This window comes from Salmo salar, chromosome 20, assembly GCF_965601325.2.
Source record: "Salmo salar chromosome 20, fSalSal1, whole genome shotgun sequence".
In the NCBI taxonomy this organism is placed as follows: Eukaryota; Metazoa; Chordata; class Actinopteri; order Salmoniformes; family Salmonidae; genus Salmo; species Salmo salar.
In genome coordinates, this window is record NC_138310.1 from 20068370 (window position 1) to 20094370 (window position 26001).

The 26001-nt window shown below is 43.3% G+C and overlaps 1 protein-coding gene across 1 annotated transcript; it reads left to right on the plus strand.

Annotated features, from left to right (window-relative positions):
• The first annotated feature begins 3758 nt into the window (after positions 1-3758).
• On the plus strand, positions 3759-13659 carry LOC106580216 (glutathione hydrolase 5 proenzyme-like). The gene is given in 8 exon segments (XM_045704223.2): positions 3759-3954; positions 5590-5776; positions 6301-6439; positions 6520-6663; positions 6665-6728; positions 8005-8212; positions 8437-8542; positions 13543-13659. Coding segments are annotated over 8 exon segments (1161 nt in total).
• The last annotated feature ends 12342 nt before the right edge of the window (positions 13660-26001 follow it).

The following is a 26001-nucleotide window of genomic DNA, read 5'->3' on the forward strand; positions in this document are numbered from 1 at the left end:
TGTCAGATTTCTAATTGCCAGAGACTGCACAATAGCAGTCAGACGTGTCAACACCTCTCTCCATCTTATCCTCACAGCCTCCATAAGTACCATCTCATGCTTATCAATTGTTTCCCCTTTTTTGATCCTCATTGCCAGTTCATTCCATGTTTTCATGCAGTTTTGGTGTTCTGGACTGCTGTCATGTGAAGTCAGCAAAGAACTTGCATATTTCCAGTCTGTCAGTCGTGAGTTTGCTAAATTAATTTTCTTCTTAGAAAAGAGTTTGCAGCAGAAGCAGAAGAGGCTGTTGTTTCTTCCAGAATACACCAACCAACTTCTAGGGATTTTTTCACCACTTGCTAAGGTCTTCCTGAAATACTGGTGGTGGCAACTTCTTCCATCAGTCTCATTCCTTGGGAAAACAAATTTAGGTGGTACCTCACTTGTTCCTCTGCAAACTAGTTGTGTCCGAATTCTGTCAGTCAGAACTGAAGGCCAGTCAGCAGGGTCTGTAGACAGTGGTTCATCCTCAGCAGCAGGATTTGGTGGGGATGCCACTACAAGCATTTCTAATGGAGAGCAGATGGGCATTAGTTTACACACGTTATTCACAGCATTTATAGTGGTGGAACAACCCACATACATACCCAGTAATAATAAAATCATCATTGTTACATACAATATGGAAACGTAAAACTTTGAAAAAGGGAAATTATTTGTTTTGTGTGAACCCACACACCCACACACACACACCCACATGTGCATGTGCACAAACACACCTGAAGAATCCTGCTGGGGAGAAGTGGAAGCAAATGGGTCTTCATCCTCACCTTCAGGCTTAGGCAACATTTGTGAAGACACCTGTATGGCTGAGGAGGTGTATGGCTCCTCATCCTGGCCAGTGCCAAAAGGTGCTCCAAAATATTTCAGAAGTGCCCCTGAATTTGCATTAAAATACAGTATATGAGTCGGACACCCTAAATACATTTGTTACACAATTAAATATACATGTCATTATGCACAATTTATTAAACTCTCAGAATAAGAACCAAATGAACCATACAACCTCCTTGGCCAATTCTAGGCATAAAACACCCCAAAAGACTCAATATATCACAAAAGATACCAAATACATAATATAGACGTCTTTTAATTAGCCTACAGCATTGGAAGTTCCCCTTACTGAGCTCAGGACCTAGTCAATACAATCACAGAAAACCTTTATGATGTCACCTCAATGAAAGTTAACCAAATCAACAATGTGCTAGTTAGGTTGTAATCGTTTTGCTGCAGGCTACATACATTATCATGATGAAACTGTGTGAAATTATATCCATTGTTATATAAGCTAGTTGGACAGAAAACTGAATATTGTTGCCCTATGTGTAATAGCATAGCAAGCAACAAAGTGTTATACTGGCCTATTTCATTACATGCATAATGTTATACTCATAAAGAGATAACATATCTGCATACCTTTATCTTTTGCGCGTTTCTCATCTTCTTTCCTCTTTTTCCTAAACTAGGCACCTGAGGGCTTAGACCTTTTCTTATCCATTTGTGTTGATTTGGCATCGATACATTACCCATCCCCCAACATTGTCAACCAAGAGTCAAGACTAAACCAATTCACCTTGGTGGTGTGCAGACTGGTTTTATACTATTCTTAACGATTTCGTACACAAACCAGAAAAAAATACAACAATATGTCTGTGAAACAATATACTCACAGTATTATGAATGAATTGTGGTTTATTTGGTAGCATTTCAGTGTGACTGATTTTACTAATTGCATTAGTACTGTACAAAGTTAGAGGTGCACTATTTGTTAGATTCCCCTGCTCCCCCTACCTTGGGCTTCCAGTGGGGAGACCCGAGGTCAACCTACCCCTACCCCCGCCCCCCTTCCTGTCTTATACTTCTGAGTGGGAGACCATCCTGGGCAGTAGCCTGCCTAGCTCACAAACTAGGATCAGGGCGTCCACTCCGACAAGCTTAATTGACGTGACGTGCAAATGAACGATAGAAAACCGATCACGCAAATGTCATCATTCCACATTTTTTTGTGCGGGCACCCCGTGCTGCCCCCGGCAAGATGCCACCCTGGGCGGCTGCCTATGTCGCCCATACCTAAATCCGCTACTGTCTGTTAGACAAGTAACTCTTTATCCACATTATAGCAGGGGGTGTAAAGCCATAACACATATGTTTTTCCAGCAGCAGACTGTGATCGATAATGTCAAAAGCTGCACTGAAGTCTAACAAGACACCCACCACAATCATTTTATCATATTTCTCTCAGCCAATCATCAGTCATTTGTGTAAGTGCTGTGCTTGTTGAGTGTCCTTTCCTATAAGAGTACTGAAAGTGTGTTGTCAATTTGTTTACTGTGAAATAGCATTGTATCTGGTCAAACACCATTTTTTCCAGAAGTTTTCTAAGGGTTGGTAACAGGCTGATTGGTCGGCTATTTGAGTCTGTAAAGGGGGCTTTACTATTCTTGGGTAGCGGAATGACTTTAGCTTCCCTCCAGGCCTGATGGCACACACTTTCTAGTAGGCTTAAATTGAAGATGTGGCAAATAGGAGAGGCAATATCGTCCGCTATTATCCTCAATAATTTTCCATCCAGATTGTCAGACCTCGGTGGCTTGTCATTGTTGATAGACAACTGTTTGTTTAAATCTATCAAAAGTAGAGAACTTTACAGACCATGAGTGGTCCTGTTGCACTACATGTAATGAGGACATGAATAAGGGGTCCTTATGGTAGAGCTGACCCTGCTCATTCCTGATTAATTTAGGATTTTAGACAAATCTGACGGAGTTGACCAAATCTCTGGACACATGTTTTAGGAATCAAAGTTTTGAGAGAAATATTATTTGAAGTCAAAGAGGGCTATTGCAAGAAACTACATACGAAAAATGTTCAGTTAATATATATTTTTGCCAGTTTCTTTTAAAAAATGTAAACGCTTTTTTGGACAGTTTGAAATTGGGATCCTTTGCTCCGGAAAAGGGCATTTCCAGGCTTAGAGCCAACATGGAAATTCATAAAATTGAAAGTATTTAAAAATTCCAAAAACAAAACTTTTCCCTCATAAAATTCCCCTAAATGTACATTTTAAGCTAAAAAAGCGCAACAGCAAAAGGATTGTCCAGACTTTCAAGAATCCCTGAGCTAATTTCCTGCTATTCTACGCGAGGCTGAGAGAAAATGTTCCAGTTTTAAAGTGAATTTCCTGGAACGTGGCCAAGAGGGCGGCAGGTAGCCTAGCAGTTAAGAGCATTGGGCCAGTAACCGAAGGTTCCTGGTTTGAATCCTTGAGCCGACTCTGAGAAAAATCTGCCTGTGCCCTTGAGCAAGGCACTTAACCCTAATTCCTCCAGTAAGTTGCTTTGGTAAAGAGTGTTTGCTAAATGACTTAAATGTAAGAGGTAAGTGTGTACATACTAGAGCACAATACAATAAAAACAATCCCAATGGTCAACAACATTTTCCTCTATCAGAGCTTTAAACTCAAAAAGGGATACCCTCTCCTCCAGTTTTAAAGTCTATTCTGCTGCTGAGAATGAGAGTGCTAGTGCTGTGGTACAAAGAGGGGTGGTAGCGACACCTCATGTTGAGCAAGAGTTTGAAGATGACGTTGTTCCTGGTTTTGACCTTGGCTGCTGTTGTCCTCATGTGCTCCTGGAAGGTGAGTGACCTGTCCAGGTCACCCTGAGGTATGTGGGGGTGGGGTGGTGCTGTAGCTTGTGGTTGTTCATCTACAGTAGATGTTGAGCTCTTTGTTCGCATTTGCGTCATTTTGGTGGACTATACTGGACACAGACAGACAGATAGCCAGGCTCACTACATGTAAACCCCCATTAGGAGACATCCTGCAGAGAGGAGGATCGGCAGTAGATGGAGCCATTGCTGCGTTACTGTGCACCTCTGTCATCAACCCACAGAGTATGGGCATTGGCGGGGGTCCATATTCACGGTGATGGACAGCGGTGGTAAGGACACTTCATCCCCCTACTACAAGATACCACACAGACATCCAACTATTGAAATCTCAGAGGGGGGATAAACAATTTTCATGCCATGTACCTTTGTTTATTTCAAAGGCACAGTCCGTCCGTCAGGAGTTTAATCCTGATCTACTGAGTGGATGCCCACAGATCTTTCAACTGATGACAGGTATTTGGAGTGAAAATGAATAAACATGAACATGACTTGACTTGTTCTGTTGCTGACAAGCATGTCCTTTCTCAGCGCAGTGTGAGCTGTTTTTCTAGTTACTCAAGCTTTCCTTCATGTTGGCATCGTGGTGGGAATTCTGTGGAACTCCAGTAATCCTGGGGCAGCTATATCTTACTGATTAAGGCAGTATGTCAAGTGACAAGCACACTATGCTGGTTTATAGGCAAGGATTTTCATTCCTTGGTTTAAAATCATTATTTAATGATGACATTTAGAGCCACTACAGTCATATATATGATTGATTTCCATAAGTGACCTATCCTCTCCAGACCCAAAACTCCTGCCTCCGTTCTGACAAGCTGTCTGCTAATGTCAGCCTGCTTCTGGTTCTCCTCTCACTGCAAGAGGCAGATGGTTTTGTGGCTTCCTTTTGACTTCTCCCCTTTTCAATAAAATGGGATTATAAACGCTCTAAACTGGACACATGGCCAAGGGTCCCATGGACCTTTAAACAGGATGTTGCCATGTGCTGTGCTGTGAGCCAAGACCACACACAGTGAACAGCCAGTCAGTTGGCTTTGTTTTTAATACCACTAATCAGTTTGTTATACAGACTATAAACCAACATCATCTTCATTTGTAAACATAATAGGGCAAGCTTCCACAGAAAATTAGAGAAATTACCATACTAGTCGAAATTCAATGGCTTAGCGAAATCCCTAAAAGAAATCCACTCCTGATAGGCTTAAAGGTCCAATGCAGCCGTTTTAAAAAATGTTTTCTCTCAATGGGTAACAATTAAGTACCTTACTGTCATTGTTTTCAATTAAAATGATCCAAAAAATTAATATGATTTACCACTTTCTTGCAGGTATAACCCTTTTATACATATCAGTGGGTAACTGGCAAATTGGGAGGGGTGGGGTTGTTGTTAAACCATGGGGGCTGTTTGCATTTCAAATTAGACCCGATACCTGTATTTTGGTAAAAAAATTATATAATAATAATGTTTGGTTGGGGCCACTTGCAGCCGGGGGCCCTAAGCAATCGCTTATGTCGCTCATGTCTGGAACCGGTCCTGCTGGGAGTGGGGAGGAGGTGATGTCACCAGGCAGGCCAAACTCAATCCCACCAAAACAGGCTGACATTTCAAGCTGTCTTTTCAAAAAGCTCTTACATCAAAATTACATTGTAATTTTCACAATTTCACAGTATTATTCCAACCTCATAATGTGGAAATATATATAAAACAGAGGAAAATTGACTGCACTGGGCCTTTAAACAATGCTACAATTAGTAAGTGATAGCAATCTCAGGGATATGGAGATAGATACCATGACTGAAGACCATTTCAGATAGAGAGAGAGATAAATGGCGTGTAAAAAGTCTGTTTTCCCCCACCCCCACCCCCGGTTCCAGCCAGCCAATGGATTGGTGTCCCTGGAGAGATCCATGGGTATGAGCAAGCCGACTGGCTGTTTGGGAAACTCACCTGGGCAGGCTTCTTCCATACCACCATCAAGCTGGCCAGAGAGGGTTTCCATGTACCCCAGGTCCTGAGCCACTTCATCCCACTGATCAACAGGGATGAGACTCTACCATTACGGTGCGTATGAAACCGGACAAACATAAACTAAGCTACAATCAGTAAATTATAATCTCAGGGATATGGAGATTGATAGATGCCGTGACTGAAGACCGTTTTGGATAGAGAGAGAGAGAGAAGTCTGCTGTCCTGGGCTGCTTTATCCCACTGATCAACAGGGATTAGACCCACCCTACCGTTACGGTAAGAAACACCCGGACCTTAAAGCGGCAATCTGCAGTTCAAACAATAACAAAGCGGCCACCCTCCCACTGATTTGGTAAACAGCTGAGGGATGGGGCTGGAAAAATTGTACCACTCTGAAATTCATGGAAAAAGCTATGGATATAAGGACTGACCATCCATGATATCAACATTATAGTTTGAACCATGTTTTGGGGCTATACAGTGTTTACATTTACATTGTTTATTAAAAAGTCGTAAAACAAGCTGATATTTTGTTTAAAAGTATTTCAAGAGAGCAACTGTCAAGCCATCATTCTGTCATCACATTGCAAGACAATTACATTTGACCTGTCCTCTAGTCAGTTGTTTCTAGATAAGGATGGAAACCAGCTGAAGGTTGGAGACACTGTGAAGTTTGACAAATTTGCTGACACATTGGAGATAGTTGCAAACCAAGGGGCAGATGCTTTTTACACTGGAAAAGTAGCGGAGGATTTAATCTGCAACGTAAAAGATATGCTCTTATGTAGAGCATAAACAATCATCATTAGCTTATTGATATTTGGGTAAACTGACACATAACTGACATTGATTATAAGAATGTGGAGATTGAAAGCCTCATGGAGACCAGACAACATGCATTCCCACCTCCTTATTACATTTTACTTTTGTCTATAGAACACACCCTAAACTCAGCTTCTCTGATGGGAGAGCAAATACTCTTAATTAACCTATCAACGCTACACCGAAGCTTGTAAGTTTTCCAACGGACTAAGGAAGTACGTCCGTAATCCACACTAACTCAGGAGTAAGTTCCACAAGACTCCAGGCATAGGAAATCCTTAAGGAATGATGCAGTATAGATCAAGACCAAGACGCTTCGTAAATCTAATGATCTAAGTGCTGTTTGACCCCAACAGGGTACTCTCAGGGTCATGTTGAGTGACAAGAGAGCATTATATACAGCATCAGCTATTTTTTTACCTTTATTTAACTAGGTAAGTCAGTTAAGAACAAATTCTTATTTACGATGACGGCCTACCCCGGCCAAGACCTAACCCGGACGACGCTGGGCCAATTGTGCACCGCCCTATGGGACTTCCAATCACAGCCGGTTGTGATAAAGCCTGGAATCGAACCAGGATCTGTATTGACACCTTTGGCATTGAGATGCAGTGTCTTAGACCACTGTGGCACTCGGGAGTCTAAGGCACTGCTGCAAGCTTTGCTGTGCTCCACTCTTAAATTTCTATCCATCCCTGCTCATTTTGACAGAGTGGAGTGGTCACGAAATGTGAGAAAAGACTCCATTTAGCCAATATCACATTTCTGTGTGGGTCATTTACTCTAGTGAAGTTAGTGAAGTCATATGCCTGTGTTACTGGCTTCTGTGGAAACTGAGAGCTATGATCCATAAATTGCAATGTGGAACATGAGCAGCTAATCTCACTAGAATTCATGTTTGTTTTAAGGCCATTTGCTATCACAGTAACTCCAAATGTTGTTTGGGGGCCTGTTGTTGAAGGCATTTACCAGAGGCCTGCCACCAGCAGAGACTGAGCTACGGATTTATTGAGCTCTCTCCATTATGCTCAGCTGTCGTCAGCCAGGAACAGCAAAGGATTATTACAATCTTATGTGCTGAAGCAGAATCTATTAAACTACTGTGATCAGACATTCCTGGGTTTCTTTCACAGATTGTTCACAAGATGTCTTATTGCTGCACACCTGCTAGCCCTGAGACATGGCTGTATACTCGTAGGCGTCTGACTATGGCATCACAGGATTCTGCAGCCCTGCCTCAGGGCTAAACACCTTTTGAAATCACTCACTATAGAATTAGGAATTAGAATAGTAACTTAATAGGATCTATATGTCACTCACACACAAAGCCAGCCCTCAAGATATTTCATTCAGATCTTAAGAACTGTGTACAGTTTATTCCAAACTGAACAGCAAACCATCCAAGAGGGTGAAACTAGAAGTGGCTAGAGGTTCAACATACAGTATACTGTTGCTACTGTAATGCAACATATACTGTAACTCCAACATCCCTGATCAAGGTCCATTTCCTTCCTTTGACCAGAGAGCACTTAAGTTCACTGAGCAGCAGTTTGCTGACCACTTCAGGGCCATGTTTAGCGGTGATGAGACCCATGATGCCCAGTACAACATAGTCACTCCATACCTGGACACCATGGGCACCACACATGTGTCTGTGATGGCTGAGGACAGAACTGCTGAGTCTGTTATCTGCACTATCAACCACATGTGAGTAATTCACTGTGTAGAATCCTTACCACGACCATCATTGGGGTTATGTCAGATGTATAATTGCCAATGACTTGTCAAATATCTTTTCCTTCACACAGGTTTGGATCCAGAGTGTTCTCCCCTAAAACCAGTGTAATTTTCAACAATGAGTTTTCATATGTCTGTGGGAATGCAGATCATAATGCCACCTCAATGATTTGTTTGATGGTTTGGCTTGCAAGTGAGCAGCCTCCTTCCTCCATGTCCGCTGTTGTTTTGCAGTCCAAGTACAAAACCCTGGTGATTGGCGGGTCGGGTGGCAGCATGATCACCACAGGGATGGCCTTGGTAAGTGACCATGGTATTAACTATCGGTCTTTGTATATATGCAAATACATTGAGCCACACAATAACAAATACCTGTGTAACACTCAACTACTGTACATCGGTCCTTTTGTGAAGTGTAGCTTAGTTAAAAAAAACTTTAGATTTCACCTAATTTTAACATTATGTAATAAAGCAGTGGTTCTCAACTGGTTTTGCCTCGGGTCCCAAATTGAACCAGGTTGTCTCAGTCGCAATCCAATATTCACATCGCACATTCTTTTCCTTACAATATCTGGAAAACTATTTTTAATATTGATAGTAAATGTGTCAGTTATATGACAAGGGAAAAACAGTCCCACTTTTTTCATTGTCAATAATTAAATGTTGCCCATATTCTTGATGAAGAATGTTAAGCTCACTGGTTTGAGACCACAAAATCAACTAAATCCGCTAAATAGCGGCACTAATAATTGTATATTGAAAATACTGTAATAAAGAAAAATAGTTCAGAGGTTAAATTATAGGTTCATTATCATTTCTACACATTTTCTTTCTGGTTTTAGTAATTTAAGGTCAAACTGGAGTATTTGTAAGTAAAAAAAAATATATATACGATTATTATTATTATTATTTTTTACTCAGACACTCACTGCCCATTCAAAACCTCCCCCACCAGTTGAGAATCGCTGTCCTAAAGAGCACATGTTCAACTTCATAAAAACATGTTTTCCCATCCCAAGAGGTTAAATAAAAAATGGACTATATGAAGTGCCTATTAAGTGCCAAATAAAGTAACAGGGTTGACCATAACAGGGTTCACGATTTCATCTTCAACCAGCGATAAATTCCATTGTGACAGGGGGAATGGAAGCTTGTTGTGTGCCACAGGATACGGCAATTGAATTCACGTTTCACATTTTGGTTTTATTATTGAAACATTTTTCAGGGTTGACGTGTTATGCTCGACCCTCTCAGTTTTCCACCACAAACACCAGAAAATGGCCAAAAAGAGTAGATCCTGCTCACCTGATTTTAAACTTTCTATTATTAATTTAAAAAAATTAAAGGAACAGTTTCACCATATTAAAAGAGTTCAGAGTTCAGTTCACGTAACATGGTTGACCTTAAAATGAGGGACATACATACAGTATGTGAATAACTAATCACGTTAAATTAATTATCTGTCATGTCCTGACCAGGTAAAGAGGTCATTTGCCATAGTAAAATGGTCAGGGCGTGGCAGAGGTTTGTTTTGTGTGGGTTTTTGGGTTTTCAGTTTCTGTGGGAGTGTTCTAGTTTTCTATTTCTATGTGTTGTTTTTCCATGTTTGGCCGGGTATGGTTTCCAATCAGAGGCAGGTGTCTTTCGTTGTCTCTGATTGGAAGTCATACTTAGGCAGCCTGTTTTCCTTTGGGTTTTGTGGGTGGTTGTTTCCGTTTAGTCTAAGTGTACCTGACGGGACTGTTGTTGGTCGTTTTGTTGAAGTGTCTTCATTAAAATAATTAAGAATGAGCACTATCCCCACTGTGTCTTGGTCTCCATTCAACGACCCCTGTGACATTATCCTATTCAGAAATTACATATTACACATATGCTGAGCACTTGTTGGCTGCTTTTCCTTCACTCTGCGGTCCAACCCAAACCATCTCAATTGGGTTGAGGTCAGGTGATTGTGGAGGCCAGGTCATCCCTTGCAGCACTCTGTCACTCTCCTTCGTGGTCAAATAGCCCTTACACAGCCTGTAGGTGTCTTGTGGGTCATTGTACTGTTCAAAAACGAATGAAAGTCCCAGTAAGTGCAAACCAGATGGGATGGCGTATCGCTGCAGAATGCTGTGGTAGCCATGCTGCTTAAGTGTGCCTTGAATTTTAAATAAATCACTGACAGTGTCACCAGCAAAGCACCATCACACCTCCTCCTCCATGCTTCACTGTGGGAACCACACGTGTGGAGATCATCCGTTCAACTACTCTGCGTCTCACAAAGACACGGCGGTTGGAACCAAAAATTTCAAATTTGGACAGATTTCCACTGGTCTAATGTCCATTGCTCATGTTTCTTGGCCCAAGGAAGTCTCTTCTTATTATTGGTGTCCTTTGTCACCACCGATAAATCTACGATAATCAAGCATTTCAACAATTTTTCTACAGCTAGCCATGCTTTCCACCTGGCTACCCCTACCCCGGTCAACAGCTCTGCACCCCCCACAGCAACTTGCACAAGCCTCCCCCATTTCTCCTTCACCCAAATCTAGATAGCTGATGTTCTGAAAGAGCTGCAAAATCTGGACCCCTCCAAATCAGCTGGGAAAGACAATCTGGACCCTCTCTTTCTAAAATTATCTGCCACAATTGTTGCAACCCCTATTACTAGCCTGTTCAATCTCTTTTTTGTATCGTCTGCGATCCCCAAAGATTGGAAAGCTGCCGTGGTCATCCCCCTCTTCAAAGGGGGAAACACTCTAGACCCAAACTGTTACACACCTATGTCTATCTAAGGTCTTCAAAAGCCAAGTTAACAAACAGATCACCGACCATTTCGAATCCCACCGTACCTTCTCCACTATGCAATCAGGTTTCAGAGCTGGTCATGGGTACACTTCAGCCACGCTCAAGGTCCTAAACAATATCATAACCGCCATCGACAAAAGACAATACTGTGTAGACGTATTCATCGACCTGGCCAAGGCTTTCGACCCTGTCAATCACCACATTTTTATCGGCAGACTCAATAGCCTTGGTTTCTCAAATGACTGCCTCGCCTGGTTCACCAACTACTTCTCAGACAGAGTTCAGTGTGTCAAATTGGAGGGCCTGTTGTCCGGACCTCTGGCAGTCTCTATGGGGGTGCCACAGGGTTCAATTCTCGGGCTGACTCTTTTCTCTGTATACATCAATGATGACGCTCTTGCGGCTGGTGATTCTCTGATCCACCTCTACGCAGATGACACCATTCTGTATACTTCTGGCCCTTCTTTGGACACTGTATTAACAAACCAAACTCTCCTTCCGTGGCCTCCAACTGCTCTTAAATGCAAGTAAAACTAAACGCATGCTCTTCAACCGATCGCTGCCCACACCTGACTGCCCTCCTAGCATCACTACTCTGGACGGTTCTGACTTAGAATATGTGGACAAATACAAATACCTAGGTGTCTGGTTAGACTGTAAACTCTCCTTCCAGACTCATATTAAGCATCTCCAATCCAAAATTAAATCTAGAATCGGCTTCCTATTTTGCAACAAAGCATCCTTCACACATGCTGCCAAACATACCCTCATAAAACTGACTATCCTACCAATCCTTGACTTCGGCGATGTCATTTACAAAATCGCCTCCAACACTCTACTCAGCAAATTGGATGCAGTCTATCACAGTGCCATCAGTTTTGTCACCAAAGCCACATATTGTAACGCTGGGACGTCGTGGGTGTGGAGTCAGGTGCAGGAAACAGAAGCGTTTAGTACAGTGCTTTTATTTACGCACCACCAAAAGAGGTGGAAATGCTATAACCCAGGAAGGAGACGGCTCGTTTGGAGTACTCACACTTCTCAGCCTTGACGTATAGGTCATGCTCCAGCAGTCTACCAAGCACCCTGTGCACCAGAGACACATGACCGGCGCGTGTGGCGGAGTAAATCAGGATATCGTCGATATACACAATCACACCCTGCCCATGCAGGTCCCTGAGAATCTCATCCACAAAGGATTGAAAGACGGCTGGAGCATTCTTCAACCCATACGGCATGACGAGGTACTCATAGTGGCCCGATGTGGTACTAAACGCAGTTTTCCACTCGTCTCCCTCCCGAATACTCACCAGATTATACGCACTCCTGAGATCCAGTTTTGTGAAAAAACGCGCACCGTGAAATGATTCCACCGCCATAGCGATGAGAGGTAGTGGGTAACTGAACCCCACTGTAATGGAATTGAGACCTCTATAATCTGCATTAACGCAGACCTCCCCCCTTTTTCTTCACGAAAAATAAACTCGAGGAGACGGGTGAAATGGAGGGCCGAATGTACCCCTGTCCCAGAGATTCCGTGACATATTTCTCCATAGCCAACATCTCCTCCTGGGACAATGGGTACACGTGACTCTTGGGAAGCGCAGTGTTTACCTGGAGGTTTATCGCACAATCCCCCTGTCGATGAGGTGGTAATTTAGACGCCTTCTTCTTACAGAAGGCGAGAGCCAAATCGGCATACTCAGGGGGAATGCGCACAGTGGAAACCTGGTTTGGACTCTCCACCGACGTGGCATCGATGGAAACTCCCAGACTGAGGGCGAGTCCGCGATCCATAAAGTTCCCAGCTGCGCCTGAATCGACTAGCGCCTTATGCTGGGAAAAGGGAGGAAAATCAAGAAAGAAAATTAAAACAAACATGTGACCAACAGAGGGTTCTGGGTGAGTTTGATGCGGACTCACCTGGGGTGAACGAGGAGTGTTCTGCCTGCCCTCTTGACTCCCAGAGGGACCCACCCAGCACCAGTCGGCCGTGTGTCCTCGTCGACCACAATTGGCGGCCCCTCCTAGCTCCATTGGAATGGGCGCGGGAGGGCTAGGAGGTGGAACTGACACGACCCTTTCTGAACGCCCGCGGGCAGCCAACAGATTGTCCAGTCGGATGGACATATCGATCAGTTCATCTAGGGAGAGTGTAGTGTCCCGACACGCTAGCTCCCTGCGGACGTCCTCCCGGAGGCTACACCGGTAGTGATCCATTAGGGTCCTGTCGTTCCACCCGGCCCCAGCAGCCAAGTTCCGGAACTCCAGAGCAAAGTCTTGCACGCTCCTCGTCTCCTGCCTAAGATGAAACAGTCGTTCACCCGCCCCTCGGCCTTCTGGGGGGTGGTGGAATACGGCCCGGAAACGGCGGGTGAACTCAGGGTAGTTCTCCCTCGCTGAGTCTGGGCCATTCCATACAGCGTTGGCCCATTCCAACGCTCGGCCCGTCAGTCAGGAGACGAGGAGGCTCACACTCTCCTCCCCCGAGGGAGTCGGCCTCACGGTAGCCAGGTATAAAGCGATCTGTAACAGAAACCCCTGGCACCCCGCTGCTGCTCCATCGTACTCCCCCGGGGGCGCAAGACGAAGTGCGCCAGATCCAGACGGAGAAGGGAGCGGAGTAGGTGGACTCGTCGGGTGAGCTGGAGGTGAAGAGAGGAGACCACTCCTCTCCCATCGGTCCATCCTCTCCATCATCTGGTCCACAGCTAACCCAATCCGGACGGTGGTGTGATGGAGGAACCTTTCCTCCATCGATGGTAGTGGGGTGGCGGCTGCTCCTGCTGACTCCATGCTTAGAAGGTGCGGGCTTCTGTAACGCTGGGACGTCATGGGTGTGGAGTCAGGCGCAGGAAACAGAAGCGTTTAGTACAGTGCTTTTATTTACGCACCACCAAAAGAGTATTCGCCCAACACAACAGGGCGTATCAAAATACAAAGTCCCAAAAAACACGATCCACTACACAACACACAGTGTAAATGAATGAAACAAGCCCACACACAGAACAGGGGGGGAGACGGGCTTAAATAGCTCAGCTAATGACCTAATTGAAACAGGTGCAACAAATAAAGGCATAACCAACAGAAAAGGAAAAAGGGATCGGTGGCAGCTAGTAGGCTGGTGACGACGACCGCCAAGCGCCACCCGAACAGGGAGAGGAGTCACCCTCGGCAGGAGTCGTGACATATATACCACCCACCACTACAACCTGTATGCTCTCGTTGGCAGGCCCTCGCTTCATATCCGTTGCCAAACCCACTGGCTCCAGGTCATCTATAAGTCTTTGCTAGGTAAAGCCCCGCCTTATCTCAGATCACTGGTCACCATAGCAGCACCCACCTGTAGCACGCTCTCCAGCAGGTATATTTCACTGGTCACCCCCAAAGCTAATTCCTCCTTTGGCTGCCTTTCCTTCCAGTTCTCTGCTGCCAATGACTGGAACGAATTGCAAAAATCACTGAAGGTGGAGACTCATATCTCCCTCACTAACTTCAAGCATCAGCTATCAGAGCTGCTTACAGCTCATTGCACCTGTACATATCCCATCTGTAAATAGCCCATCCATCTACCTCATCCCCATATTGTTATTTTTAATTTTTTTGCTCCTTTGCACCCCAGTGTCTCTACTTGCACATTCATCTTCTGCACATCTATCACTCCAGTGTTTATTTAATAAATTGTAATTATTTCGCCACTACGGCCTGTTTATTGCCTTACCTCCCTAATCTTACTTCATTTGGACACACTGTATATAGACTTTTCTATTGTGTTATTGACTGTACGTTTGTTTATTCCATGTGTAACTCTGTGTTGTTGTTTGTGTCGCACTGCTTTGCTTTATTTTGGCCAGGTCGCAGTTGTAAATGAGAACTTGTTCTCAACTGGCCTACCTGGTTAAATAAAGGTGAAATAAAAATAAAACAGTTAGTAGTGGTTTCTTTGCAGCAATTCAACCATGAAGGCCTGATTCACACACTCTTCTAAACAGTTGATGTTGAGATGTGTCTGTTACTTGAACTCTGTTGAAGCATTTATTTGGGCTGCGTTCTGAGGTGCAGTTAACTCTAATGAACTTATCCTCTGCAGCAGAGATAACTCTGGGTCTTCCTTTCCTATGGCGGTCCTCATGAGTGCCAGTTTCATCATAGTGTTTGATGGCTTTTGCGACTACACTTGAAACTTTCAAAGTTCTTGAAATGTTCCGTATTGACTGACATTCATGTCTTAAAGTAATAATGGACTGTTGTTTCTTTTTGCTTATTTGAGCTGTTCTTGCCATAATATGGACTTGATCTTTTACCAAGTAGGGCTATCTTCTGTACACCACACCTACCTTGTCACAACACAACTGATTGGCTAAAACGCATTAAGAAGGAAAGAAATTCTACAAATTAACTTTTAACAAGGCACACCTTGTGAGGCACATCTCATGAAGCTGGTTGAGAGAATGCCAAGAGTGTGCAAAGCTGTCATCAAGGTGAAGGGTGGCTACTTTGAAGAATCTCAAATATAAAATATACACTGCTCAAAAAAATAAAGGGAACACTTAAACAACACAATGTAACTCCAAGTCAATCACACTTCTGTGAAATCAAACTGTCCACTTAGGAAGCAACACTGATTGACAATACATTTCACATGCTGTTGTGCAAATGGAATAGACAACAGGTGGAAATTATAGGCAATAAGCAAGACACCCCAAATAAAGGAGTGGTTCTGCAGGTGGAGACCACAGACCACTTCTCAGTTCCTGTGCTTCCTGGCTGATGTTTTGGTCACTTTTGAATGCTGGCGGTGCTTTCACTCTAGTGGTAGCATGAGACGGAGTCTACAACCCACACAAGTGGCTCAGGTAGTGCAGCTCATCCAGGATGGCACATCAATGCGAGCTGTGGCAAGAAGGTTTGCTGTGTCTGTCAGCGTAGTGTCCAGAGCATGGAGGCGCTACCAGGAGACAGGCCAGTACATCAGGAGATGTGGAGGAGGCTGTAGGAGGGCAACAACCCAGCAGCAGGACCGCTACCTCCGCCTTTGTGCAAGGAGGAGCAGGAGAAGCACTGCCAGAGCCCTGCAAAATGACCTCCAGCATGCCACAAATGTGCATGTGTCTGCTCAAACGGTCAGAAACAGAATCCATGAGGGTGGTATGAGGGCCCAACGTCCACAGGTGGGGGTTGTGCTTACAGCCCAACACCGTGCAGGACGTTTGGCATTTGCCAGAGAACACCAAGATTGGCAAATTCGCCACTGGCGCCCTGTGCTCTTCACAGATGAATGCAGGTTCACACTGAGCACGTGACAGACGTGACAGAGTCTGGAGACGCCGTGGAGAACGTTCTGCTGCCTGCAACATCCTCCAGCATGACCGGTTTGGCGGTGGGTCAGTCATGGTGTGGGGTGGCATTTCTTTGGGGGGCCGCACAGCCCTCCATGTGCTCGCCAGAGGTAGCCTGACTGCCATTAGGTACCGAGATGAGATCCTCAGACCCCTTGTGAGACCATATGCTGGTGCGGTTGGCCCTGGGTTCCTCCTAATGCAAGACAATTCTAGACCTCATGTGGCTGGAGTGTGTCAGCAGTTCCTGCAAGAGGAAGGCATTGATGCTATGGACTGGCCCGCCCGTTCCCCAGACCTGAATCCAATTGAGCACATCTGGGACATCATGTCTTGCTCCATCCACCAACGCCACGTTGCACCACAGACTGTCCAGGAGTTGGCTGATGCTTTAGTCCAGGTCTGGGAGGAGACCCCTCAGGAGACCATCCGCCGCCTCGTCGGGAGCATGCCCAGGCATTGTAGGGAGGTCATACAGGCACGTGGAGGCCACACACACTACTGAGCCTCATTTTGACTTGTTTTAAAGACATTACATCAAAGTTGGATCAGCCTGTAGTGTGGTTTTCCACTTTAATTTTGAGTGTGACTCCAAATCCAGACCTCCATGGGTTGATAAATTGGATTTCCATTGATTATTTTTGTGTGATTTTGTTGTCAGCACATTCAACTATGCAAAGAAAAAAGTATTTAATAAGATTATTTCTTTCATTCAGATCTGGGATGTGTTGTTTAAGTGTTCCCTTTATTTTTTTGAGCAGTATATTTTTATTTGTTTAAGACTTTTTTGGTTACTACTTGATTCCATATGTGTTATTTCATAGTTTTGATGTCTTTACTATTATTCTACAATGTAGAAAATAGTAAAAATAAAGAAAAACCCTTGAATGAGTAGGTGTGTCCAAACCTTTGACTGGTACTGTATATGTCACTTTCTTGAAAATGAGCGAACCGAGGCGCAGCATGAGTATAGTTCCACATACTTTTAATCTCCGTGAAACAAACAAAACAATAAAGAATCGCGACATCATGACAGGCAACCAAACACAAACAATATCCCACAAAACACAGGTGGGGAAATGGCTACCTAAATATGATCTCCAATCAGAGGCAACGATAAACAGCTGCCTCTAATTGGAACCATATTAGCACCAACATAGAAATAAACATACTAGATCACCCCCTTGTCACGCCCTGACCTCTGTCTGTCAGGAGGTGCAGAGTGAAGAGCTTGTCTGCTCCAAATGTGAGAAACTGAGAGCTGTTGTGTTGCTATGGGGCCATAAAAAAAAAATCCCCCTTGGGGAATGAGTGATGTTTCATAAGCAGAGCTCATCCCTATTGAAATCTGCTGGATAATTCCGTTGCTCTCTACCAGATTGTATTAGGAGCTGTCTGTTTGACCTCTTGGGGTTTCCCTTTTTTACAGTGTGCTGGAGCAAGATAACCAAATCAGTAAATAATTAATTGCAGATACAAGCTCTTTCCTGGATTAAAGTTTCTGAGGGATTAAACTGCTCTTTTGTTTCCATGCTCTTTTGATTGTCTGATTATAGCAAGTACTGTTCATATATAATCTTTTTACTTCAATACTGTAAATGTAATCTGATCTGTTGGTATGATAATCATTGCCAGTCCAGAAGTTGTTAGCGTAGTAAACATATTGATTGCATCACCGGAAGATTGAAGGGACTTCTATGTCAATGGTAGAAACCTTCATTGTGCCTTCAGAAATCATTCACACCCCTTGACCTGTTCCACGTTGTGTTACAGCCTGAATTTAAAATGGGTTAAATTGATACTTTGTGTCACTGGCTTACACACAATACCCCAGAATGCCAAAGTGGTATTATGTTTTTCGATTTGTTGACAACAACAAAAAAGGAAAAGCTGAAATGTCTGGAGTCAATAAGTATTCAACCCCTATGTTATAGCAAGCCTAAATAAGTTCAGGAGTAAAAATTTGCTTAACAAGTCACATAATAAGTTGCATGGACTCTGTGTGCAATAATAGTGGTTAACATATTTTTTGAATGACTACCTCATCTCTACAATTATCTGTAATGTCCCTCAGTCGAGCAATGAATTTCAAACCACGAAGACCAGGAAGGTTTTCCAATGCCTCGCAAAGAAGAGTCCATGCACCTAGTGGTAAATGTGCAAAAAACTGTTTACAGACATTAAATATCCCTTTGAGCATGGTGAAATTATTAATTACACTTTGGATGGTGTATCAATACATCCAGTCACTACAAAGATAAAGGTGCCCTTCCTAACTCAGTTGCCGTTAGGTGTCCTTCCTAACTCGGATAGGAGAAAACTAAGGATGGATCAACAACATTGTAGTTACTCCACAATACTAACCTAATTGACAGAATGAAAAGAAGAACGCCTGTACAGAATACAAATATTCCAAAACATGCATCGTGTTTGCAACAAGGCACTAAAGTAATACTGCGAAAAATGTGGCAAAGCAATTTAACTTTTTGTTCTGAATAGAAAATGTAATGTTCGGGGCAAATCCAATAAAACACATTACTGAGTACCACTCTCCATATTTTCAAGCATAGAGGTGGCTGCATAATGTTATGGGTATGCTTGTAATTGTTAAGGACTGGGGAGTTTTCAGGATAAAGAAGAAACGGAATGGAGCTAAGCACAGGCAAAATCCTAGAAGAAAATCTGGTTCAGTCTACTTTCTACCAGACCCTGGGAAATGAATTCACCATTCAGTAGGAAAATAACTTAAAACACAAGGCCAAATATACACTGGAGTTGCTTACCAAGAAGACAGTGAATGTTCCTGAGTGGCCGAGTTACATTTTTTGTGTTAAATCTACTTGAAAATCTATGGCAAGACCTGAAAATGGTTGTCTAGCAATGATCAGCAACCAATTTGACAGAGCTTGAAGAATTTAAAAAATAATAATGCGCAAGTGTTGTACAATCTAGGTTTGGAAAGCTCTTAGGGCCCGATTCCAACTCAGGTAATTACGCCTTTCTTACGCACGCCTTTCTGATGCACTTCTCCGTAATTGGTATTCAGACTTACCTTATGAAGATGCGTCACTGGCTTTGCAGGCGTGGTTCCCTGGCACGTGCTGAATAAATGTAATTCAACTGCTGAAAACCCTCCCACTTGCTGGCCAACTGATTTTCTTGTGGAGTTTTCTTTCAATATTTTCAGTACATTTGGTGTACCTTTTAGTTAGAATTTTGTCAACAGACTCAATAGAACATATTGAGAGAACGGGTTCAGAATATTAGGGATCTGTCACGTCCTGACCAGCAGAGGGTGTAATTGTATTAGTTTTGGTCAGGACGTGGCAGGGTTTCTGTGTGTTAAGTGTTGTGTTGGTGATTGGACTCCCAATTGAAGGCAGGTGTGTTGAGTTGCCTTTGATTGGGAGTCCTATATAGTAGTGTGTGTTTTTCTTTGGGGTTGTGGGTAGTTGTTTTTGCACTGCGTTTTGTGAGCCTGTAAAACTGTTCCTGTTGTTGTGAGTACTGTTTATTGTTTTCCCTGGGGATGCTTTGCGTGTTTTCATTAAAAGAATATGAGTATCCACATACCCGCTGCGCCTTGGTCTTCTCTCCACTACGACACTTGTGACAGGATCAATGAAAGAAAGCCATCTAAATATATGTATATTTAGGTAAACGTAACAAATTAAGGTAAATGTAACAATGGAATTAAATGGAATGATAATGTAGGCTTTACCAACTGAAGGGAACTAACAGTAAATTGGTAGTTGAATATGTGTTGTTATTAGGCCTACTGACGGTCGATAATGATAGTGGATAATATTTAACATGATAGAAATATTAAACAGAGAAAGTTGGGGTAGCGTATAATTAAGACATTCGAGAGTGCCCATCCCTGCAAGTTAAAAGGTTGTACAATTTAAATTCTGCATAATGGCACAGCATTTCATAAACTTTACTATGGTAAAGTTGATAGTCAGCAAGTCAGTTAAGAACAACTGCTTATTGACAATGACGACCAAACCCTAACCCGGATGATGCTGGGCCAATTGTACGCCGCCCTATGGGACTCCCAATCGCGGCAGGTTGTGATACAACCTGAAATGGAACCAGGGTCTGTAGTGTCACCTCTAAGGCAGTGGTCTAAGGCACTACAGTGAGATGCAGTGCCTTAGACCACTGCGCCACTCGGGAGCCATGTCAATGTTAATATGGCAAAACATTTGCTAGCTAGCTAACCAATAACTTTAACGATTTATTTAAGAGACAACAAGTGCTCATTGTGCAAATGTATTTATGATATCAATAAACATTGGAGACTAAATATAGTTTACGATCTACACCAACCCTGTCTGTTTTGCCCCATGATTGTGCACGCGTCGGTTTTGTAGCTAAACTCTGATGCTCGTCGGATGTGGCAGGGCTTGCAAAATATTACGGAAACCCAGCCGCGAGCTGCCCAGTGACATGCGCCTACCAGACGGGCTAAATGCCTTTTATGCTCACTTTGAGGCAAGCAACACTGAAGCATGCATGAGAGCACCAGCTGTTCTGGATGACTGCGTGATCGAGGTCTCCGAAGCCGATGTGAGCAAGACCTTTAATTGACTACAAAGCTCATCACTAAGCTAAGGACCCTGGGACTAAACACCTCCCTCTGCAACTGGATCATTGACTTCCTGAAGGGCCGCCCCCAGGTGGTAAGGGTAGGCAACAACACATCTGCCACGCTGATCCTCAACACATTGTTTATTTTCAGCGCGCTGGAGAGGTTTCAAACAACTCAATGCACCAAGTACACATGTCAATCAGGAGCTCAACCGGGGCAGTCCCGTTAGTTCCCTTATATACTGGTTACAGACACGTTGCATAGGCATAGTTCATAGGGTTGGTTCCGGCATGTGTCTGGTCATTTCTTAACCTGTTAGGGCTAGGGGGCAGCATTGACACGGCTGGATAAAAAACATACCCGATTTAATCTGGTTACCACTCCTACTCAGTAACTAGAATATGCATATACTTATTACATATGGATAGAAAACACCCTAAATTTTCTAAAACTGTTTGAATGGTGTCTGTGAGTATAACAGAACTCAAATGGCAGGTCAAAACCTGAGAGATTCCTTTACAGGAAGTGGCCTGTCTGACCATTTGTTGAACTTCTTTTCCATCTCTATCATTTACTAAGGATCTCTGCTCTAACGTGACACTTCCCACGTCTTCCATAGGCTCTCAGAGCCCGGGAAAAAACAGAATGTCGTCATTCCAGCCCCAGGCTGAAACACATTATCGCCTTTCTCAAGTGGCCCATCAAGAGACACTAGCTTATGCGCGTGACCCCGACCGCCCCCGCCTTTGGGATTTTTTCCTCTGTTTGCCGAAAAGGAGATTCCCTGTCGGAATATTATCGCTTTTCTACGAGAAAAATGTCGTAAAAATTGATTTTAAACAGCGGTTGACATGCTTCGACGTACGGTAATGGAATACTTAGAATTTTATTGTCACGAATTGCGCCATGCGCGCGACACTTCTTTACTATTTCGGATAGTGTCTGGAACGCACGAACAAAACGCCGCTATTCGGATATAACGATGGATTATTTTGGACCAAACCAACATTTGTTATTGAAGTAGCTGTCCTGGGTGTGTATTCTGACGAAGACAACAAAAGGTAATGACATTTTTATAATAGTAAATATGATTATGGTGAGTGCTAAACTTGCCGGGTGTCTAAATAGCGAGCCCGTGATGCCTGGGCTATGTACTTAGAATATTGCAAAATGTGCTTTCACCAAAAAGCTATTTTAAAATCGGACATATCGAGTGCATAGAGGAGGTCTGTATCTATAATTCTTAAAATAATTGTTATGCTTTTTGTGAACGTTTATCGTGAGTAATTTAGTAAAATGTTAGCGAATTCCCCGGAAGTTTGCGGGGGGTATGCTAGTTCTGAACGTCACATGCTAATGTAAAAAGCTGGTTTTTGATATAAATATGAACTTGATTGAACAAAACATGCATGTATTGTATAACATAATGTCCTAGGGTTGTCATCTGATGAAGATCATCAAAGGTGAGTGCTGCATTTAGCTGTCTTCTGGGTTTTGGTGACATTATATGCTGGCTTGAAAAATGGGTGTCTGATTATTTCTGGCTTGGTACTCTGCTGACATAATCTAATGTTTTGCTTTCGTTGTAAAGCCTTTTTGAAATCGGACAGTGTGGTTAGATTAACGAGAGTCTTATCTTTAAATGGCTGTAAAATAGTCATATGTTTGAGAAATTGAAGTAATAGGATTTTTAAGGTTTTGAAAATCGCGCCACAGGATAGCCGTGGCTGTTACGTAGGTGGGACGAATTCGTCCCGCCTAGCCTAGAGAGGTTAACCTCTATGGGCTAGGCGGGACGAATTCGTCCCACCTACGTAACAGCCACTTTAAGCCTGTGGCGCGATTTTCAAAACCTTAAAAATCCTATTACTTCAATTTCTCAAACATATGACTATTTCACAGCTATTTAACCTGTTAGGGCTAGGGGGCAGTATTGACACGGCTGGATAAAAAACATACCCGATTTAATCTGGTTACCACTCCTACCCAGTAACTAGAATATGCATATACTTATTACATATGGATAGAAAAGACCCTAAAGTTTCTAAAACTGTTTGAATGGTGTCTGTGAGTATAACAGAACTCAAATGGCAGGTCAAAACCTGAGAGATTCCTTTACAGGAAGTGGCCTGTCTGACCATTTCTTGAACTTCTTTTCCATCTCTATCTTTTACTAAGGATCTCTGCTCTAACGTGACACTTCCCACGTCGTCCATAGGAGCTCAGAGCCCGGGAAAAAACAGAATGTCGTCATTCCAGCCCCAGGCTGAAACACATTATCGCCTTTCTCAAGTGGCCGATCAAGGGACTCTGGGCTTATGCGCGTGACCCGACAACCCCCGCCTTTGTGATTTTTTCCTCTGTTTGCCGAAAAGGAGTTTCCCTGTCGGAATATTATCGCTTTTCTACGAGAAAAATGGCGTAAAAATGGATTTTAAACAGCGGTTGACATGCTTCGATGTACGGTAATGGAATATTTAGAATTTTATTGTCACGAATTGCGCCATGCGCGCGACACTTCTTTACCATTTCGGATAGTGTCTGGAACGCACGAACAAAACGGCGCTATTCGGATATAACGATGGATTATTTTGGACCAAACCAACATTTGTTATTGAAGTAGCAGTCCTGGGTGTGCATTCTGACGAAGACAACAAAAGGTAATCAAACTTTTATAATAGTAAATATGATTATGGTGAGTGCTAAACTTGCCGGGTGTCTAAATAGCGAGCCCGTGATGCCTGGGCTATGTACTTAGAATATTGCAAAATGTGCTTTCACCAAAAAGCTATTTTAAAATCGGACATATCGAGTGCATAGAGGAGGTCTGTATCTATAATTCTTAAAATAATTGTTATGCTTTTTGTGAACGTTTATCGTGAGTAATTTAGTAAAATGTTAGCGAATTCCCCGGAAGTTTGCGGGGGGTATGCTAGTTCTGAACGTCACATGCTAATGTAAAAAGCTGGTTTTTGATATAAATATGAACTTGATTGAACAAAACATGCATGTATTGTATAACATAATGTCCTAGGGTTGTCATCTGATGAAGATCATCAAAGGTGAGTGCTGCATTTAGCTGTCTTCTGGGTTTTGGTGACATTATATGCTGGCTTGAAAAATGGGTGTCTCATTATTTCTGGCTTGGTACTCTGCTGACATAATCTAATGTTTTGCTTTCGTTGTAAAGCCTTTTTGAAATCGGACAGTATGGTTAGATTAACGAGAGTCTTGTCTTTAAATAGCTGTAAAATAGTCATATGTTTGAGAAATTGAAGTAATAGGATTTTTAAGGTTTTGAAAATCGCGCCACAGGCTGCAAGTGGCTGTTACGTAGGTGGGACGAATTCGTCCCGCCTAGCCCAGAGAGGTTAAAGACAAGACTCTCGTTAATCACTCCCAGGACTGCTACTTCAATAACAAATGTTGGTTTGGTCCAAAATAATCCATCGTTATATCCGAATAGCGGCGTTTTGTTCGTGCGTCCCAGACACTATCTGAAATGGTAAATCAGGGTCGCGCGCATGGCGCAATTCGTGACAAAAAAAATCTAAATATTCCATTACCGTACTTCGAGGCATGTCAACCGCTGTTTAAAATCCATTTTTATGCCATTTTTCTCGTAAAAAAGCGATAATATTCCGACCGGGAATGTCCATTTAGCTAAACTGAGGAAAGTAAACAAAGCTTTCGGTCGACGCGGGCATGCGCCTGAGTCTCACAGTACTGTAACCAGCCACTACCCAAACGCGCTACTTTGTTTCAGCCAGAGCCTGCAAAGCCACGATTCTGCTTTTTGCCGCCTTCTGAGACCCTATGGCAGCCGTAGGAAGTGTCACGGGACAGCTAAGATCCTCACTCTTCAATAAACAGATACAAGAAGAACAACACCTTGTCAGACAGGCCACTTCCTGCCTGAAACCTTGTCAGGTTTTTGCCTGCCAAATGAGTTCTGTTATACTCACAGACACCATTCAAACAGTTTTAGAAACTTTAGGGTGTTTTCTATCCATATGTAATAAGTATATGCATATTCTAGTTACTGGGTAGGAGTGGTAACCAGATTAAATAGGGTACGTTTTTTATCCAGCCGTGTCAATACTGCCCCCTATCCTAAACAGGTTAACCTAAATAACAGCGTTCTGCCAGATGGTCCTAAGGAGGAGGTCATGATGCCCCCCCCCTCATATTTTTACCAGGCACAGGCAGGAACCAAGGATTGTTTATGACACCAAAGACAAGATTAACATTTTCATGACTGTAGAATTTCCTTCACAATGGCAACTGCTCGGCATCCGACCGTAAGGCGCTACAGAGAGTAGTGCGTACTGCCCAGTAGCCAAGCTTCCTGCCATCCAGGACCTATATACTAGGCCAGGCGTGGGCAATTCCAGTCCTCGAGGGCCAGATTGGTGTCACAGTTTTGCCCCAGCCCCAGCTAACTCACCTGACTCCAATAATCGCCTAATCATGAACTTCAGTTTAGAATACAATTTGATTAATCAGCATTGTTTGCTAGGGATGGAGAAAAAGTGTGACACCAATCAGGCCCTCGAGGACTGGAGTTGCCCACCCCTGTACTAGGTGGTGTCAGCGGAAGGCCCAAAACAATTTCAAAGGCTCAAGTCACCCAAGTCATAGACTGTTCTCTCTGCTATCACACAGCAAGCGGTACCAGGCAGTGTCAAGTCTAGGTCCAAAGCCAAGTCTACCCCCAAGTCATAAGACTGTTGAACAATTAATAAAATGGCCACCCAAACTATTTGCATTGACCCCCCCCCTTTTGTTTTTACATTGATGCTACTCGTAGTTTATTATCTATGCATAGTCACTTTACCCCTACCTACATGTACAAATTACCTCGACTACCCCCGCACATTGACTCGGTACCCCCTGTATATAGCCTCGCTTTTTTATTGTGTTACTTTGTTTTTCTTTTTTTACTTTAATTTATTTAGTAAATATTTTCTTAACTCTACTTTCTTAAAACTGCATTGTTGGTTAATGGCTTGTAAGTAAGCATTTCACGGTAAGGC